The following is a 19,158-nucleotide window of genomic DNA, read 5'->3' as shown; positions in this document are numbered from 1 at the left end:
ACAGGGAACTCTGCCCTCAAGCATGAGACATGCAGAGACTGAGAGCTGAGCAACAATTCCCTGGCACTTCCCCAACGTGACCAGCAGCTCAGCATGCCGCTGCCTTGCTGACAATTTTGGTATGATGGTATTCATTAGATGTGGGGAAGTTGCTTGCAGGAGGCATAAGATGAACAGGGAAATAAAGTTATTTCTTACCTGCTTCACTGTAACTGAGCAGGATGTAGAACGTCCTCATTATGCATCAAGATTTTGCAGTTTTATCTTTAGGACTGAGAGTCTTTTAGCACTGGAGTTTCTATTCCGCTTCTTCCAGTTTGAAATTAAGATCTGCACTTGCTTTCATAAAATAATTTTTTTTTCAAGTCTGTACCATCCTATAACCCTCTTTATATAAAGTACACACCTCATACCATTCTACTACCTCAGTCTACACTATGCTTGCTCTCTGTGTTTTACCATTAGCCTACATCCTGATAATTTTATTTTTTTTTTTGAGAGAAAGTGGTAGATAATGAAGCACATTATGATTATCATACTTATTATTACATTCTTTTTCAACAATTAAATCAGAAATAACTTTGAAAAGTTAAAGTAACAAAGTCTATTTGATTCTAGTATAATTCTATACTAAGAATTTTGGAGGTCTTCATCAGAATATCTTACATAGCAGCAGAGGCAAAGCAGGAAATGAGACATTTAAAGCAAGCAGAGATGCCTGTTACTGCTGTAAGGCAAATGTGCAATTTGCCAAACTCAGCACTTTCCAACTGCACAAATTCTGAGTTTCTACTGGAACAGTTGATAACACCTCTCACATCCAAATTCCTACATAATTTACATGAACGATTCCATGACATCACTCACCACAGGAAAAGATACCATAAATTCTTCACTGGGTTATAAAATAGTGTAAAGCCTTTCTAATTCAAATTTGTAAGTCTCCACTGCGACTGAGGTTTTGATCCTGCTTCAAGTTTTCATTTGTCGAAATCAGAGGGAAATGGAGTTTTCCCCAGAAGGGAGACAAGATCAGACTTTATCACCTAAAGCAAAAGGGCAGCTATATTTTAATTCTGGTCACCACCATTCCCCACCAGGAGCCTTGTATAAGGTGCAGTGATTCTAAACATTACAAATGCATATTTGGACACAAACTAAAGTTCTCTGTGTAAGAAAAGAGATTAAAAATTGCTGTCCTTTTTTTCTTATCTAGTACACAGAAGAGGGCAGCACAGTAAAAGTTTCACTTTATATTGTTAGAAACATTATAAATTGTGTTTCTGTCTTACATGCTTCCCTCAGTGATGGATCTATGTGACTGCGTGCTGGAAGCATGTTGGTCTTTTCTTCAGGGGACCACAAGTCTGCCCCTACTTACGGGCTTTTACTGCAAGGAGACTTTTCCTTGTTCACCTGTGATATTCATAGAAACATCTAGAATATGATGATTTTATCCAGATTTTCAGACCACATATCCCCAGATCTTCTCTGCTTTGATATCTGGGTTGAAACGTAAGCAATGCCTTGTCGCTGGTGCAATCTCCTGTGCTCCTGGCACCCTCACTGTAATCTCTTACTACAGAGAAGTTTGCCCTTACAACTATACTTCCCTTCTGCAAGTTGCCATGCTTTTTTTTCTGCAGTACTATGTGGCAGATGTCTACCAACAGGCAACTTTTGAAAATATTGTCCTCCAGGTGTATGGAAGAAATGAACATGGGTTACCAAGGGCAGCTTTAGGCTGTTTTCTACCCAGTTTCCTGCCTATTAAATCCTTAATTCCTCAATAAAAGAGAGTTACTGTAGGTCCATGAAAATGTTACTCAGTGCTCAGCTGACAGTACAAATAGATGCTAGGAATTCTCAGAATTAACAAAGAGAGTAGAAAGTGTCACTGCGCACTGTGACTGCCAAGTCCATGGGCACATTCAGTTTGAATAATCTGTGTTCCTAATCTGCATTTTTCTTGTCCCCTAACTTCTAAAAATATTTATTAGAAAAGACACAGAGAAGGGCAAGTAGGGATTGTGTTTATACAAGGAGTGACTGAATACTCTAGGTTCCTCAGCTGAGAGAGGTAATTACTGAAGAAAGCTAGAAAATCATTCAGTGTATGAAGAAGACATGAGGGAAATCTTACTCTCTGTTTCACAATACAGTAAAGGGGGATGCTGCAGGATGTTAAAAATCTACATGGGTTAAAAAGCAATTAGGAAAAAACGCAGAAAAACACATCAAGGGCCTCTGAGCAAAAGGAATGCTTTTAGCCTGGCAGTTGTATGGGGGGAGTTTTAATTGTGTTTATCATGTTCTTATTGTCCATTCCTCCCTATAGATATCTGCTACTGACAGCTGCTGGATACTGGCTGTAAGTCGAGTCTGACCCAGTACAGCTCCTTTAATTTGTAATTGTAAATAGATTCATTCCTCTTGCCAAGAGCTACTGCTGGTAAATGATAAATCTTACATTTGCAATTTGCTTCCTTATCACTATGTACTTCTTAGTAAGACAGACAGACAGCTATTTACTTTGCCCACTCCAACTGTCTGTTGCAACCTGTAAATTCATGGAACCAGACTTCTAGATATTTCTTGTAAAGGGCCTCTGAAATCCACACTAAGGAGTACACACCCCACAGGAATTGTAACAGGATATTTAGCATTCCACTCATGGATGGATGACGTATGTCACGCACATTCGCCATGACAGGTTTAATACTGAAAAAGAGGAATTAAGGGCGATCAAAGAAAATAATTATGGAAATATCTTAGGTCATGTTCTGATTTTACTCCAAGCTTGAAATGCAATAGGAGCAAACAGCTGATCACATATAGTATGTGCTAATGAGTCCATTCCACAGTGACTGAGGAAACTCAGGGGGTATCCAAACTCTGACTCTTGTAGAAGGGTATAGTATAACTGGTTACTGTGTCAGTAAGAAGTAAATCCGAATCTGAAAAACTAAAAATCAGTGCAAATTTGAAGTTAGACTGGGACAGAATGCTTTTCCCAAGTATAGTATATTCTAACAGGATAGCTTACTAATAGTGGGGTGCACTCTGTGAAAAAGAAGTGGGGAACTACACGGCAAAACCGAAATTAGATATGCCATGTGCAATTTCTTTTTTTCAGAGCAATGATTCACCTGGTTCAGTTGGTCATGAGATTATCTAGTAGTGGAAGTTTTTGAGCTTACTCAAAGCAGTGAGAAATTCAGAGCAGCAGGAAGATGAACCACATTTACAGTTATTCTTATCCCAAGCTATTTTTTGCACTCTTTTACAAGAGTTTCAGAAAGACAAAGGCCCTTGCTTTATGTTACAAGCAATGGACTTAAAATTTACCTATTTTATAATTTTCTACCCAAAACCCACAAACAGTACTACATTCTTTTGCAGTGTCTATCAGTGACTTTTAGAATTTCTGGTCTGGAGCTGAAAGGAAGCACAGTAGTTGTGAGAGGAACCAACTTTTGATTAATTTTGTAGATATAATAATGAATTTAGTTAGGTTTCTGCTTGAATTTCCCTCTTGGCACTCTATGTGAGCTTTCTATTTGATTTCTATAGACTACAAAGCTCATATTTCTCACATGTTATTGTTGCAGCCCCAATTCATGGCTCCCACTACTCAACAAAAGTATTACCTGCCATTAAACGCAGGAGTAATTATGAGAGAAAGTGTGGCTCCTTGGCCGAAGGGGTGTGCCGCCCTCGCTTGGGAATGTCCAAATGCAGGTTCAGCGTGGGTGCAACATTCATCAGGCTTTCCAGCAAAGGAGTTAGTGCTAAGGCTCCAGCAAAGGAGTTAGTGCTAAGGCTGAAAGCTCCACCACTGCTACAGTTACTAGTACAGTTCAAAATGTAGCCTACTTTTACATCCCTACATACTAACTGCAAGGTAATGCAATATACCTTATGCTACACATTAAAAGGTCTAATATGTATTTGCCATGCTGAGAACAATACCTTCTGCCAAACCTCACTGCTGCTCATCTAGTTTTGGGGCTGTTCAAAATTTGTCCATTACTCCTAATAAAATGAGAAACAATTCCAGTGCAAGATAGCAGCAAAAGTATAAACTGGAATTCAGTAATAACATTAATTTGATGTAAAAGATATAAATGCTATTTAAGACATGGCATTTGACCTTGAACAAACACCGATGAAGTAGAATCATGTGTAGTTAATTCAACTCCCAAAATTCTGCTTTTTTATCTGAAAATTAAAAGGGGAGGAGGTCAGGTGTTAGGTTACACGTGCTTAGCTAGCACTGCACCCCCTGCAAAGTCTGTGCTTGTCATTTAGACTGTGAAATGCACTCTGCACCTAATATAGCATAAAGAAACTCCAGGCACAAGCTTTATTATCCCAGGAATAAATAACTGGAAAAACAGGATTGGACTGTACGTTTTACATTTTCCATATGATGAAAAGTACTAAGGCCAAGAGACCGCATTAGAAGTGAACACTGATCATTCTCAAAAGCCAGAAGAAAACTGAAAGGGAAAAAAAGGAGAGAGAGAATAAAAAAGGAATGAAGTAACAGAAAAAAAAAAAACAAATTGGATATGCTACAACAGTAAAATACAAAGAAAAGCACCCTAAGCAAAAAGCATATGAAATAAGGAAAATGAAAATCATATGAAGATGAAATAAAACTGAAAAAAAAAAGTAATCCCTTTTCAGAGGGCTTCCTGCTCAGTTCCAGACAATATAGGACATCCTATACCATCCTTTCTTTTTAACTCTCTGCTCAAATTCTTCCACGAGAACCACACAACACACACCACGGACGGTGTGTGAAGCTTTTGGACTGATTCACAAATGGGAGGTTACAGTGGCTCCTCCAGGATCCCAGAATATTCTGATAATCGGGATGTAGTTGACTGGGGTGCCTGACACAAAAAAATGACTCAATGCTTCTGGCTTCAGCAGAATTGGCTTGTTACTTTTGTTAAGCTGTACTTCCTCATGCAGCAAGGATCTGTGTTAGACGGCAGCTCCTGGACGGCAGCTCTGCTGCTGGTTTTATGGCACAGCCATTGCAGGGGACAGGCTCCTGAACTGCTCAGAAGCCACTCGTGACTCGAGAATCGCAGATGGTCCCACTGCTACTGTGATTACTGTGATACTGTGATTCAGTGCACTTACAATCTGCCATGCAGGCTGGAGTGGACTTTTACCTTCAACATTGATAGACTCCAGGTCTGTCTCTATGTAAAATTCAACAAAACGGTAACATTTCCTGTTTCCATTTCAATACATAAGGAATGGTACATTAGGCTTACTAAAACTATCAAGTCTACAGTACGTGTCTGAAGCACTCATTCAACTAAAACAAACCATAGACCAGTAGAAGCTAGAACAACAGAAAATAAGAGTAGAAAAGCAAGACATGAAAATATCTTTTAAATAGAAATAAATTACAGTTAATGTATCTGTTAGAAGCACAGTCACAGAGAAGTGGAAATCGAAGGCAAGTGAGAAAGGAGATGATCTGAAAATCCTTCAAAGAAACGAAAAGATCAGCATTTCAAGCTTGTGGTCTCACATGCACCCCACTGAAATCAGCAGGTGCCCGGTAATGTATACATGAATATGCAGCAATAATTAACAGCACACAGAATTACATGCTATGTGAAGAAGCATTTATGGGTCTCAAGTGATTAACCTGCATTATCTGTTAATTCCTCCCAACTTCACAAAATAGCTGGACCTATTAAGATCAAAGGAGATAAACCAGCTACATGACCCCTGTGATCTCCCCCTCTCTGGTTCCAGGCACAAATCCTGCTGCGGATGGGAGCAGACCTAACAGCCTTGGCACCACACTCCTCTCTGCAACTTGTACTCATCCCTCTAGGAACAAGTGAAGCCCTGGGGACCTAATCCAAGGCCATCTCACTTTCCCTTAAAGGACAACTCACCCAATGCCAGATCTGGAGCAGTATCCTGTAACTGTGGAGGTATTCTGTCATCATTAATTCATTAGTTGTACCTGGGTGCTGGCACATTTGCCACAGAGTCTTGAATTTTTTGTATGATTTTTATTAGGTTTTTTTTTGTGTGTTACTTTTCCTGCTGAAACACTGTTCTCTTTAAGTTTTTCTTTAGCACTTTTACATATGCCTTTCCTGTTGTTTTTTTCTTTTTTTGGCCAACAAGGGGACTATCTTGCATTTACATCATTAAAATATTCATAATTCTCATCAGCAAAAGGCCTGGAATAAAATATGGCATCTTTAAGTCCTGCCACTGAAGCCCCCATTACTAGTTTAGTTCCAGTCAATAGTGCTATATGCGGCACAAAAATGTCACAGTATCTTTGGTTCTCATGTGTCTCAGATTTCCCTTCTTTCACATAGAAAAGAATTAAAAATACCCTCACTTTATACGTCAACTTCTAAAGTTTGACCCTGACATATAGTAAAGGTATGCAAGAAAGACTTGTCCAAAAGACTTATAAACCCACTCAGAAGATATTCAGGTGAGAATTTTAGGCAGAAACGTTCAAATTTTTTAAAAGTTAACTGAAGACAAACAATTTCTGGAAGGGTATTTACATAATTAACTGTATATAAATAGAGATTAATCAAGATGGTTTGGCAGATTCCAGTTTATCCCAGTTCAGTAACCATGGCATACTTCAAATGCTAACCATCATTTTTTAAAATACAATTTAAAATGCTAACCAGAGGTTTATAATTCAGTTCAGTTAACTGAAGCACTCACTTCGTTTCACCACCAAACTCTGACTATTTAAACTGACAAGGCTATTTTGGTTGCTATTTTGTGAGACAGGCAGAGACAACTTGCTGCAAGCACTTGGTGATCTTTAACTGCCACATTAACACTTCAAACTGCAGTTATCAGGCTGAAGGGGCCAAAACCACAAGAGGGTGGACCGGAGAATTATGATTAGCTCCTGAAAACAACAGAGTATTAACTCACCTAATTTCATAGGAAAAAATATTCATTCCCTCTGGTCAGTCCCTTCAAAGTATATTTTTTGGTGTTTATCTTTGTCACAGTTAAGTAGCCTCAGAAGTTTAACACGTTACAAGTAAAAAGATGTTTCCGAGCCTGTACGCCATATTGTACTGGCTATGCAACCTGATAGCCAAATCCCACAGATTATTTTCTTTCCCTTATTTTATTCCCTATGTCTGTAACTTCATTTTCATCACCTCCCTATCTCTTGCCTTCTTTAGCCTTGTTTCTGCAGCTGATTTGTAAACCCTTAAACATTCCCAAATTTGATGGCAACTGTCCCTACAGACTGTCACAGGGATTTTCCCGTACTGATCAGGCTGTAATCTTTTCGGACCAGGAGCCAGAGTTATTTTGGCTGTAAACGGCCTAACATGTTTCGGTTGCTAGGTAAACAGTAAACTGTATACACGATGCCGGGGTGAGCCATTCAGAATACAAGTATAGTTATCTGGTTAGTCGTTTCTTCACCCCATCACACGGTAATGACTGTGCCACTTACGAGATAAGACTTTCACTGTCTCACTTTAGTGCTCAGGTGAAGTCAAGGGAAGAATTTGACCTTCATGTTTTATATTGGCCTCTTAAACCGTTAACACTGCATGTGGACACAATGTCAAGCCTACTATGTATGTGCAACACCTAGCACCGGTGCTTTTCTCATACACCGCTCTTAAGCGTTAAGTAAAGCAAGCACGAAGTGATGCAAATATTTTTTCCTACCACTACTGACAGCAGGACTGTACCCAAACTCCTGGACAACGGCACAGAGCCTCACAGGCCCAGTAAACCCATCTGGGCGCAACGGGCGCTCTCCGCTCCGGGCTGCGAGCAGAAAGAAGCGCCGTACACGGCACCCGGCGCCTTCCCGTCCGGCGGGGAGCGGCAGGGGGGGAAGCGTCCCGCGCCGGGCGGGAGCGGGGACGCGGGGCAGACCCCGCCAGCCCAACCTTACACTCCCCACACGTGACGAGGTTTCGTTATTCCCCACTGAAACGCTCCGCGTTACCCCTCGCCTCCCCACGGAGCTCGCCCCGCCCGACCGCGCCGCCGGGAGGGTAGCCCCGCCGCCCACCCCTTGGCTGCCGCCAGCACACCGGGCTGTGCCGTGCCGTGCCGTGCCGTGCCGCGCCGTGCCTCCCCGCCCCCGCCCAGCCGAGCGGAGCGGTGCCTCCGTGGGCGGACGGCGCTGCCCACGGGCGCGCTGGCAGGGCGCCGCGCGGCGCGCGTCACGGCGGGGAGGGCCGGGCTGGCGGAGCCATAAATAGGGGCGAGGAGCGGGGTGGCGGCAGCACTCGCTGAGGGAGCTCCCGCGGCGGCACGGGCGATTCACGGCGGGGAATCCCTCACGGCTTCCCTCTCTTCACGGAGCGCCCCGAGGTAAGCGCTGCTCGGCGGCGCGGCAGGCGCTTGCAGCTCCTCTCTTCCCCGGCGGCCGCAGCCCGGCACCCCCATGACTCTGAACCGCGGCGAGAAGCTGCGCTACCTGGACAAGCGGCGCGGCAGCATGCCCTTCTCCGTACACCAGCACCTGCACCGGCGCAGCATGCCGGTGGACGAGCGGGACCTGCGGGCCGCCCTGCCGCAGGGCGAGCTCTCCGGCCTGGTGCGCTGCACCTCGTACAGCCCCGGCGAGGCGCACCGGGAGAGCTGGGCCTCCGACTCCTCCGACTCCGTCATCTCCTCGGGCAGCGACTCCGATAGCAACCTCTACAAGGTGATACTGCTGGGCGAGCACGGCGTCGGCAAGACCAGCCTGGCCCGCATCTTCGGCGGCGTGGAGGACTGCGCGGACGCGGAAGAAGCCGGTGAGAGCGCGGGGCGGCGCGGGGCTCCCGCGGCAGCTCCCCGGCAGGGGCAGGCGGGCTCCTGTCCCCGGGCACCCCCGGGGCCACCCCCTCCGGGCCGCCGGCACGGATGGAGAAGAATAACTTATTTTTTTCTGAACTTTTTTTTTTCCTTTTTTTTTTTTTTTTCCGTAGGAAATACATACGACAGGTCGATTATAGTTGATGGAGAAGAAGCATCTCTCGTGGTGTTCGATATATGGGAACAGGTACTTACAGATTTCAGATATTTTTTCTTTATGTCTTGGTCAGTGGCTCACTCTTAAAAAAAAAAAGTAGAAATGGAACAACTATGTCTGCCTATCTCTTCGATCAGATCAGTAACATTAAAAAAGTTACATTAAAAAATTAGAATTAAAAAATGCTGCCTTTGTTCTCTCCTGCAATTAATTTCGTGTAGCTAGGCAGGCAATTTAAAAACCGGAACAGGGTTGGAGCGTGAATCCCTTAATGTTGTGAACAAGCAGCAGCTTACATGAGCAACCCAGGGAATTACTGTAAAATTAGATATTCACGATCAAATTAATGCAGACCTGATTTTATTTCTGGAAAAAAAAAAGATAATTTTGTTTTGTAATATATTTTAAATAACAAAATCTTTTTTTAAAATGGTGAGGTTGGCTTACTTTTGACTCTGTAATAAAGCTAAGAAAAGTATCTTTAAGCTGCTTACAATAATTACGTCACTGATCAGACAACATTGAATGGATTTTTTCAGTGCAATAAATCTATTTCTTGCCTTTTGTTTTAGGATGACAGCCAATGGCTTCAGAACCACTGTATGAAAATGGGAGATGCCTATATTATTGTATATTCAGTGACAGACAAAGTTAGTTTTGAAAAGGCCTCTGAGCTAAGGATCCAGCTAAGGAGAGCAAGGCAAACAGAAGACATTCCTATTATTCTTGTGGGCAATAAAAGTGACCTGGTCAGGTCCCGGGAAGTCTCTGTTGATGGTAAGAGAAGCTATTCATTTATACAGTAATGTCTAAATTGGTAGCAAAGGCTATGGAGGATCATGGCCAATAGAAATGGTCTGGTTTCGATGTAGAAAAATGTGTGATTTGAGGCACACCGGAGAAATCAAGCCAGCTGGTTCATGCTGGGGGACTTGGTAGCACAGAAGAGAGTGGAGATGGTGGTGGGGGGAAGATTTGTGACCGTACAGAGCAATGCTCTGAACTGCAGTACAAGAGAAAACAATGCTTCAGAGCTGCAGCTTTAGCATATTGTTTTATGTAGGATTCATTTTTGGCCAGTATTAATTGAAAGGGTTTAATTATGTATGATGTGTGCAGCAGCACTTGCTACTCTCAAGATTTGATAGCCTGAGCTATGCTTTAAGGAGTGCCATGCTGTAGAACGCAGGGAGCTTTTGAAAAGGGTGATCCCACACAGCCTGTACAATCCTCTTTCTTCTGGAAGTGATTCCATCACATCTGAGTTGAGCTGGTGGGACCAGGCTCACACAGCTTAAAATCTTTTCGTGTATGAGATCAGTGAGAATTTTCTCAGCTAGTTCCAGCTACCATTTCGGTAACTACAGCACAGTAACCACTGCTAACAACACAATATTAATTGCACCTATTTAAACATTTGGTGCTTTTTTTTTTTTTTTTTTTTTTTATTCACGAGGAAGAACACTCTGAAATATCAGTGCCTTGATGATGAACTATCTCTTGCTGTCTGGTTTTGCCATGTTCCTTGTGTTAAATGCCTGCACAGGGAATTGACTGGAGTTCATCAGGAGTCTATAACTTTTTTTTCAGGCTAGTGGCAGTGTATGGTTGACTTCTACTAATGGTGACATCAGTACTTTGCTCAGATTTACGACTTTGCCATTATTTACCACAAGTTGAACATGGAAATTTGCTCTGCAGCAATGTTCCAGAGTTACGTGTGGAACATCGAGCATCTTGCATTTTGAATGCAGTCCTAGTCAAATCCAATGGTCTACAACTTAATGACCTCTAGTGGTCTGTTCCATGACTTGACCTTGGACCTTGTGGACTGCATCGGCTTCATTTGTAGCTAGCGTGGAACACTCTCACTCGTTACAGCAAGGCAGAGGTGCATCATTGTTCAACAACTTCCAGAATAAATAAAAACTATTTGTACCTCACACTGTTTTCTATCACACAGCAAGCATGCATCCAAGTGCCACTCCATTATTGCCTTTAGCTCTTAACCAGCACTGGAGTAGTCTGTCTGCCTGTAGGACTATTGTTGCCTTATATTCAGTGCCATTGCTCAAATGAGATTTCTGACCATACCACAACAAAACCAAGAAAAGTAAGGGGGCAAAACCATGACTGCAAATTTGCACTTTTCTATCATGTAGTAAAGTTCTTTTGTGGCATTGAAGGCACTTTCCTTACTTAAAGGCATATTTTTTGTTGTTTTTTTTGACAGTATACATAAAGAGAAAATATCCATCTCCACTCATCTCCCTTTTTCTCTTTTCATCCAGAGGGACGTGCCTGTGCTGTTGTGTTTGACTGCAAATTTATTGAGACCTCAGCTGCCCTTCATCATAATGTCAAGGACCTCTTTGAAGGTATTGTTCGGCAAATTAGACTTCGCAAAGACAGTAAAGAAGACAATGCTAGGAGAATGGCCAACACAAAAAGAAGAGAAAGCATAGGCAAAAAGGCAAAGCGATTCCTTGGGAGAATTGTGGCAAAGAACAATAAGAAGATGGCTTTCAAAGCAAAATCAAAGTCTTGCCATGACTTATCTGTGCTTTAGAAGCTTTCAGCAAGGCCACATGTAGCACGTGGGTGATGAACGAGCATTTGACTGTTACGAGAAGTGTATGGATGATCCTCATGGTGATAACAGGAATGACTGATCAGTTGAGACTCTCGTTAATGCCTTAAGGTGCACAAGCAAGTCCAGAAGTTCCACTACAGTGTCTGCTTCATTGACAAATGGTTTAAGTTTGAATGTGTGCAAGTAAATGAACTAACTTTAAATAAGTATCTTGACACGCCCACATTTTCACTGTGTACATATGTTATATATCCTTGTCCTGTGGATACCAGAGATACGATGATAAGTATCACCATAGACTTGTCTCGTTTGCAGAGCAAAACTTAAACTTGTACGCAGGCTCGTACATTTTTTTTTTTTTTTTTTAGTATAAAGCAAGCAATGATAAATCTTTTTAAACTTAAATGTGAGGAAGGGGGGAATAGAACCACATTAGAATGAGAGAAAACAAATTACATATATATGTATATATATAGTTCAATACAGAACAGATACTATTTTATGAAGTTAATTTGCACTTCCATTAACTGTTATTCAATTAATTTGTTACTTGTTTACATGCAGATTTTATAATAAAGTATTATTTCCTGTTATAATAAACTGTGCTTTTCCTGTAGTATGGATAAAGAGTGAGAGAGCAGTATTTTTATACTGACCTTTTTTCACTGTACAAAATGTTATACACAGACTATGCAGATTTACATGTGATAAAGTTCTGGAACAAGATTAATTGGGAATATTCTGTGTCTTTTTTTTTTTTTTTAATATACTGTTTCTTTAAGAAGTAAACCCTGCTTTTATGAAAACTTAAGAACAGCTCTTATTGAGAAGAGGTGCTTTGACCCTTCGTATTATTGTTCATCTTCACCCAGGTTCTCTTGTCAGCTCTGGCAGGAACAGGCCTCTATATAATGCCTTTGGTTAGAGAGATGTCATGTATCTATACAGATAAGTTGAAGCCTGCAGTGTTCTACTTTTTAAGTCCTCTCCTGGTTTGAAGGTCTTGTGTTACAGCCAATAAGCAAATGCAGGGGTTTGGGTTTTATTTTGTTTTGTTTTTTTTTTTTTCTTTTCTGGGAGCAGTATAATTTTCTAATCCATTCACAAGCCTTCCCCCTGGTTTCAAGAAGTTCAAAGCAGGCTGGCAGGGGTCATCTGAAAGAATTGTAGGCTTCAGTTGTGGTGTATGGTGGCCTTCAGTGCTGTTAGAAGTTTTCATGTTCATTTTGCTGTGTTATAATTAATATGTTTCTGTTATTCTTCCCTATTTCCTATTCATGACGTTGAAAAGCAATCATGTCTCAGTGAAAAACTTGGACTTTGTGCATTTGCTTTATAAATTCCTCTTCACAGGATACATTCTTTTTACATTCATCCATAAACTCACTTCTCAGACCCAGTAAAACATATGCTCCTCTGTCTCTTTCTACTCTCCTTGCCTGAGTCCAGTTCTTTAGAGAGATGGTTCCAGCTGCCTAGGAGCTCTGTTTGTCTATGATTTTACAGGGGCTGGCCTTTCCCATACAGCAGGCAAATTGCATCAGCTGTTACACCTTACATTGAGCTTCCCTGAGCTCAAACAAATGACTCTCCATTGGTTGGCCCAGTGCTTCGGCACTTATCAAGGAACAGTTATACTGGGGGAAATGGTATCTGATTTGCATAGGTAATATGCTGTAGAATTAGCATCTCCTTATGTGCTGCTGGTGGACCTAACTGGTTAGATGCACAGTTTAGCATACAGTGGTGGTAACAGGTCACATTTCTTATGAAGAGAGGTGTTTACTTTGTGTCCTGAGGGAAGTCTAAAGCAAATAATTCTGTCCTGCTGCCAAACCTCTCATTTACCTGATCGTATATTTGAATTGGATTTGGCTCTTCTTCACCAGCCTTGCTCCCTTGCAAACTATTATCACAGAAACGTCTAACCACCGTCAGAGTATAGCACCAGGCTATACTGTCAACACCAAAGCAATTGCTCTAGTCATGAAAACTCTACCGCAAGAGTGTCCAAATCCATGTGCACACATTTGGAACATACCTATTCATGCACATGCTGAAGTTACTGACAAAACTACATGGTGTTCCTATACGTTTGTACAGCTTCTGTCTTTTGGTTGCCCTGCGCTTTCAGAATGACCAGGAGAGGACTGACACGTTTGACTGACTTGCAAGATGCAATTCTGCCCATAATAAATACAAGGAATGGGATGGAAACCCAGAGTTTGAGATACGGCATCTCATAAAGTGCAAAATGTTACAAAGATGTGTCACTCTGAATACTGCAACACAATCGCAGCTGCAAAGCCTCTTCAAGGTCATGGTTAACAGCTGTGGTTTTTGCACACTCTGACTTACAAATCAGATGTTTTACTGTGTTCATTAATTCAAAGGTTAGGTTTGAACAACTCTTAAGCCTAAAGTATTTCTGAGGTGCTCTAGCACATTGCTAGAGGTTCACTTAAATTGTGGAAAATAATTTGTATTTTGAAAGTATGTCATATAGGACACTGTGAGACAATGAACTTAACTTAAGCTAATCTAGAATGTATTGTATCAGTTAGTATTGTACAATAAAATACTCAAATCTTCATTATACTATTTTTTTCATTCGTTTGTACAGAGATTAGCATAATTCAGCCATGGTTCATGAAAAGGGGGAGGGTTTGTTGTTATTGCAGCTCTGATAATAACCCGCTCTAGACCAAGATCATATTCTATGCTACAGAAGTATTATAATGAATACTATTTTGCAGAGATTTTGTAGCTCCTGGAAGATTTTCTACCCAGAAAAAAAAATTAATTTCTTTGATGTCATTTAGTGGAATTTCCAAGCACAATTTTTGGAAGTTCATGTGCAACACCAGCTAGAAGTCAATAAAAAGCACTTAACTGACAAATGCCTCTAAAAATCAACCTTTTTCAAAAGGTTATTTGTATCCTCAAGCATTTGAAAGTCATCTATAGGTTTTTGTAATTTGAAATGTTTATCGGTATGGATACTTAGATTCCTGTAATTAATGGAGTGAATATCTCTCATGTGAAAAACAGCAAGTCCCAGAAAGCGGTATTTTCTCTACTTATTACCAGAGTAGAACAGAGTGTTGGGGTAATAGTGGTGTGAATTTTCTTATTTTTTGCCAGTGTACATCAGTTTTAATTTGGAGAGGCAGTTCACACAGTCATTTAATCTTTACTGCCTTCACTGCTGCTGCCAGCTGAAGTTCCTATTACTGTTAATTGTGGTGGTAGATTTTGTGTTGGCACAAATCCATTTGGAACAGCTAGTTATTAACAACTCCAGTGGAAAGACATTGCCTTTTATATGTGACAATATGTTAGGTAAACAAATCAAAGCCTCCTCTGCTTGCTATTGCTAAACTAGCTCCTGTAAATTCCTCCCTATATAAAAAATGTGAAGAAAATCATTCCTCCATCTGCCAAAACCACAAAGCGTAAAGTCATGTCACATAAATATAGATGAAATGTTAACTGCTGGGGGAAGACTTAGCATCACCAAAAATGTAGCTGTACTCAGATGTATATTCTCAAAATAGGACTAGAAAAAACAGGGCATGTTCTACATAGTAACATTGCATAACATCACTGTTCTTTACTGAAAAGGAAAGTATAGTGAGTTGACAGTGATGAAGAATCCAGTGTATGATAGAAGATTGCCAAGACAGTCTAAAAAAAGTGGAGTAATACTTATATTATGCTGAAGTTTACTTTAGTACTCTTAATTTTACTCAGAGACAATACACAGGTTTAACTGCAGTTAACAGAGAACTCACTGAATCTGCACTCACGTTCAAAGGTGACATCTGCGCATTCCAGGACCGCCATTTAATTTATAATTTACCCCATGATCCCTAGCATTATAATGGACAATTTGAGTCTCTCTTTGCGTAAGGGAACATCTGAACTCCAATACTATTAAAGTTATTAATTTCTAAAAATTGAAATATTAAATTATGTCACCTGTCCTTGTGCTCTATGGCATGGATGTTGAACGGGAAGCAAAAGATAAAAAGAGAGAACAAATGCCCATTGCTTATCTCCAAATAAGATTTCTCTAACTCACTGTTTAGAATCCAAGGGGGAACAACATTGTTTAACTTTAAAATGTGCAAAGGATTCTAGCTCTATAAGGTAGGAAGCAGGCTAAGAAACTTAATTCAACATCAAGTTCTTCACCAACAAAATAGTATTAATTATGCACCACAGAAATGTTCTGGCAACTGGGTAAAATGGGCAGTGTATGTTCTAAAGACTCTCCCCTCTTCTTGTTCTCTTCCCCCCCCCCCCTTTTTTTTTTCTATTTATAAATGTGCTGCTAAATCATTGGAAACCAATTAGGACTCTATGGATTTTGTTTTTCTAATACTTCCCATATTTATCACAGGAGCTGAAGAAAATATTAATCTGAGCTAAAATTTGGCAGATTCAGAGACTGAGACAAATAGTATACATTTGAAAATATTAATGTTCTCACCCTCCAAAAAAAAGCTTCTCTAAGGTACGAGACAGGGTCTGGAGAAAGGACAGGATTTGGAGAGCAAGTGCTCCCTTCTCAGAGTAGTCTAATCAGACCCATAAAAATCTCCTCAGCTTGTTTCTGGCAGTAAGTCCCACTTTCATCAGCCTCTTTACACTAGCATAAATAATTCCTACTTTTGCGCTTGCAATCTCACTGAAGGTTGTGACCTTTACTTTGGGAATGACAGTTTTCAGTTTACTAGATGCTTTGACAGAAGAACAGTAATTTTTGTCACGTCTAAATAGGATTATTGTAATGCATTATGCTTAACAAAGAGCTTTCAGGAGCTCCTGGTAGTAAGAAATATAGCCACATTAATTAAACTGGCTATGTCAAAATGAGCACCTAACTTCTGTGCTCAGGCCTGGGTTCCCGTACGTTTTTAGGTGAAGTGATGATCTAGAAAAGCTGTAAATAGCATTGGACACGACTAATGTTAAAAATGCTTCACTTCGTTGCATGTTTCTTGGCTGCCTACAAAGCTTCTTGAACTCCCTATAAACTCAGCAGCATTGCTTGATTTTGGACTGCTCAACAAGAACAATCTTTGCATTTCTAATTGCAGGTGTTCAGGTACCTTATAACACGTATTCAAGCCACAACGGGTTAGTGCATTTGATACTGCAACGGTAACTGCAAGAGATCACACCGTATTTACTACTCCTGCAGATCAAGGATGCAAAAAGCATAAAGCAACAGAAATATCTTAACTGAACTAGAACATATGGTGAATTTTAAAACTGTGCCAACTTGCATCAGCTCCACTTCATTACAGGCCTGTCACTGGAATTTACGGAGGAGTGTTCACCAACCTTCTTCAATGAAAAGAATAATGTAACTCTCTTTGGGCATCAGCCAGGTGCTGAACAACTTTCTCACAGATTTTTCAGCTATGGGTATCTCAGTTGTAGGGCTTCTTTGTCACACGCTTTTCAACTTCAATTTTATCTTTCTAACCTCCATTGTTACACATTGTCACTCTTGCAACAGTGGCTCAGCAATACAGTGGGAACGGGAAAGTGGCACTCCTCTGCTGCTGCATAACTCACTGAAAAACATTAGCTGTCAACAGTTGTAACATGAATCTGGTCTCCCAGCTCATTGCTTTATGTAATATTGTCTAGATAAAAATGTCAGATTTTGCTGCACGTAAGTCTCTGATTAAGACAGCACAGCAAATTAAATTACTCTCTCCTTGAATGTCAGGGGTACGGTTGCATTTGTAAGGCAAAAGGGATTGGAAGATTTTTAGCTAATCTGTGCAAGGAGAAAAAAAAAAACAATTTACACAATCTGACAGCCACTTCTCATTTTCACTCTAGTAATTTATTCAATTGAAATCTTTTTGGCTACATAGTATTGTTGTGTATGCTCTTCTGCCCTCTGACTATTCACAGAGTTCTTGGATCGCTATCCTGCCCACCCAGTCCCATACGGAATATCTTCTTAGAAGTCTGACACATGAGATCTCAAGGAAAACAAGTTAGGTGAAAGATACATTAATTTGAAAAACAGTAATGAAAACATTTTATTCAAGAATCAACATTTCTATGCAGGGTTTACAACTCTCAGTCCACAACACTGTGGTAGTCCATTAAATTAAAAAAGGAAAAACTGGTTAGAGAAATAAAGAAAACACAGAACTCATTAGCCTTTATCAATAATAAGTGATATTCTGCAGCAGATCTAATGTCACTGTCTGTAATAAACTGCAAAGTAGGCAAAACAGAAGCTACAAGATACAGTTTTCACTCTACTTTTTTATCGTTACCTATAAGCTTTCACTTGTGCAAGTAAAGACACTCAATTCATATGAATGACAAATACACAACAAATGCGTCTATATGCAGCCACTACCTCCAGAACTCTCTTTCTTTATTTCTCTTACGTAGTAATTCAAAAGATGATACTAAAAATCTAAGTTATAGCACAGAAGTGAAACAAGCACAAAAATAAAGCAGTAGACAGCACAGAGCCTGTCTCCTGCAGATCTCTCTTATTCGCCTTCTGTTTTTTCAAGATAACGGAGAGCTAAACAATCCATGTGTGTCTGCACAACATTCATACAAAAGCTGAGCTATTCAAATATCAGAGCAAAACTCTGAATGGTCAGGTCCTCACGAACAAAGATTTAGGATGCAAATATGCACCAAGGTACCTTCTATGTTCCCAGAGATTTCATTAGCAGAATGTCCAACTCTTTTTAGATTGTTTTCAAGGGTTCTAGAAAACAGCATGTTATATTCTAAAAACATATTCAAAACCAGAAAAGCATTAAGAGCTTTTTAATGAACAATTTTATACCTAGCCTTCAGAAAATTAGTTGTAAATTAAATTTTTAGTTAAATTCTACAGATCCTGACTTGGATAGTAATTGGTTCATCTTTAATTACAAGGTAAATAATTAATTAACATGTCTTTATTATTTCATTCCCAAAGTAACATTCTGCCCTTCAAGAGAAAGATGAGTTAAGGAGCATTTTCATTTTAACCAGAGAAATTTGGAGTTGGTTGACTTTCTCTTTTCTGCTGACTTGGACTGTGACCCCTTTAATCTCACAATGCTCTCATCTGTCCTTCCCACAGCATGAATAAAGAGGTCTTCCAGCCCTTGAAGCGAGCACTGCAGTCATGAGTGTTTTGCCTGCTTTTCTGCTTTTACATTTCTTTTTGAATGACTATGCTTAAATATCTGCTAATACAGTGTTCATTTGGGGAGTGTGATGGAGAGCAGATGTCAAGCCCAAAATAACAAACCACAGACAAATTTTGACAGAAGTTTGGTTGTTGTGAACATTGTAAAGGCAAATTAGTATTCTGGGTGGTAACATCAGGTCTTTCTTGGCTGGACAAAGATTTTTAATATTATCTTCATTAATAAATGTCAGTATTTTGTAGGCTTGTTTTGAAGAGTTTTTTAAGCATCCAGGCACTCTAAACTTTTGTTTTTATGCTGGATGGGGTACGCTTGGTGGCAAGTATCAAAGATAAAATTATGTCTAT

The 19,158-nt window shown here is 40.3% G+C and overlaps 1 protein-coding gene across 1 annotated transcript; it reads left to right on the top strand.

The window, feature by feature from the left end:
• The first annotated feature begins 8,317 nt into the window (after positions 1 to 8,317).
• RRAD (RRAD, Ras related glycolysis inhibitor and calcium channel regulator) lies at positions 8,318 to 12,345 on the top strand. The gene is made up of 4 exons (XM_086758071.1): positions 8,318 to 8,804; positions 8,979 to 9,052; positions 9,595 to 9,799; positions 11,314 to 12,345. Exons 1-4 carry the CDS (start codon positions 8,450 to 8,452, stop codon positions 11,589 to 11,591), a joined length of 912 nt encoding a protein of 303 aa, XP_086614197.1. The 5' UTR covers positions 8,318 to 8,449; the 3' UTR covers positions 11,592 to 12,345.
• Positions 12,346 to 19,158: the final 6,813 nt, after the last annotated feature.

The sequence above is a fragment of the Chlamydotis macqueenii genome, chromosome 13, assembly GCF_036417535.1.
Source record: "Chlamydotis macqueenii isolate bChlMac1 chromosome 13, bChlMac1.mat, whole genome shotgun sequence".
Classification (NCBI taxonomy): Eukaryota; Metazoa; Chordata; class Aves; order Otidiformes; family Otididae; genus Chlamydotis; species Chlamydotis macqueenii.
Note: the sequence above shows the minus strand (reverse complement) of the source record. Positions and strands in the feature narration are given on the sequence as shown.

Coding starts and splice junctions, on each gene's coding strand:
- RRAD (XM_086758071.1), top strand. CDS start 8,450: ATGACTCTGAACCGCGGCGAGAAGCTGCGCTACCTGGACAAGCGGCGC. Junction 8,805..8,978: donor CGCGGACGCGGAAGAAGCCG/GTGAGAGCGCGG, acceptor TTTTTTCCGTAG/GAAATACATACGACAGGTCG. Junction 9,800..11,313: donor CCGGGAAGTCTCTGTTGATG/GTAAGAGAAGCT, acceptor CTTTTCATCCAG/AGGGACGTGCCTGTGCTGTT.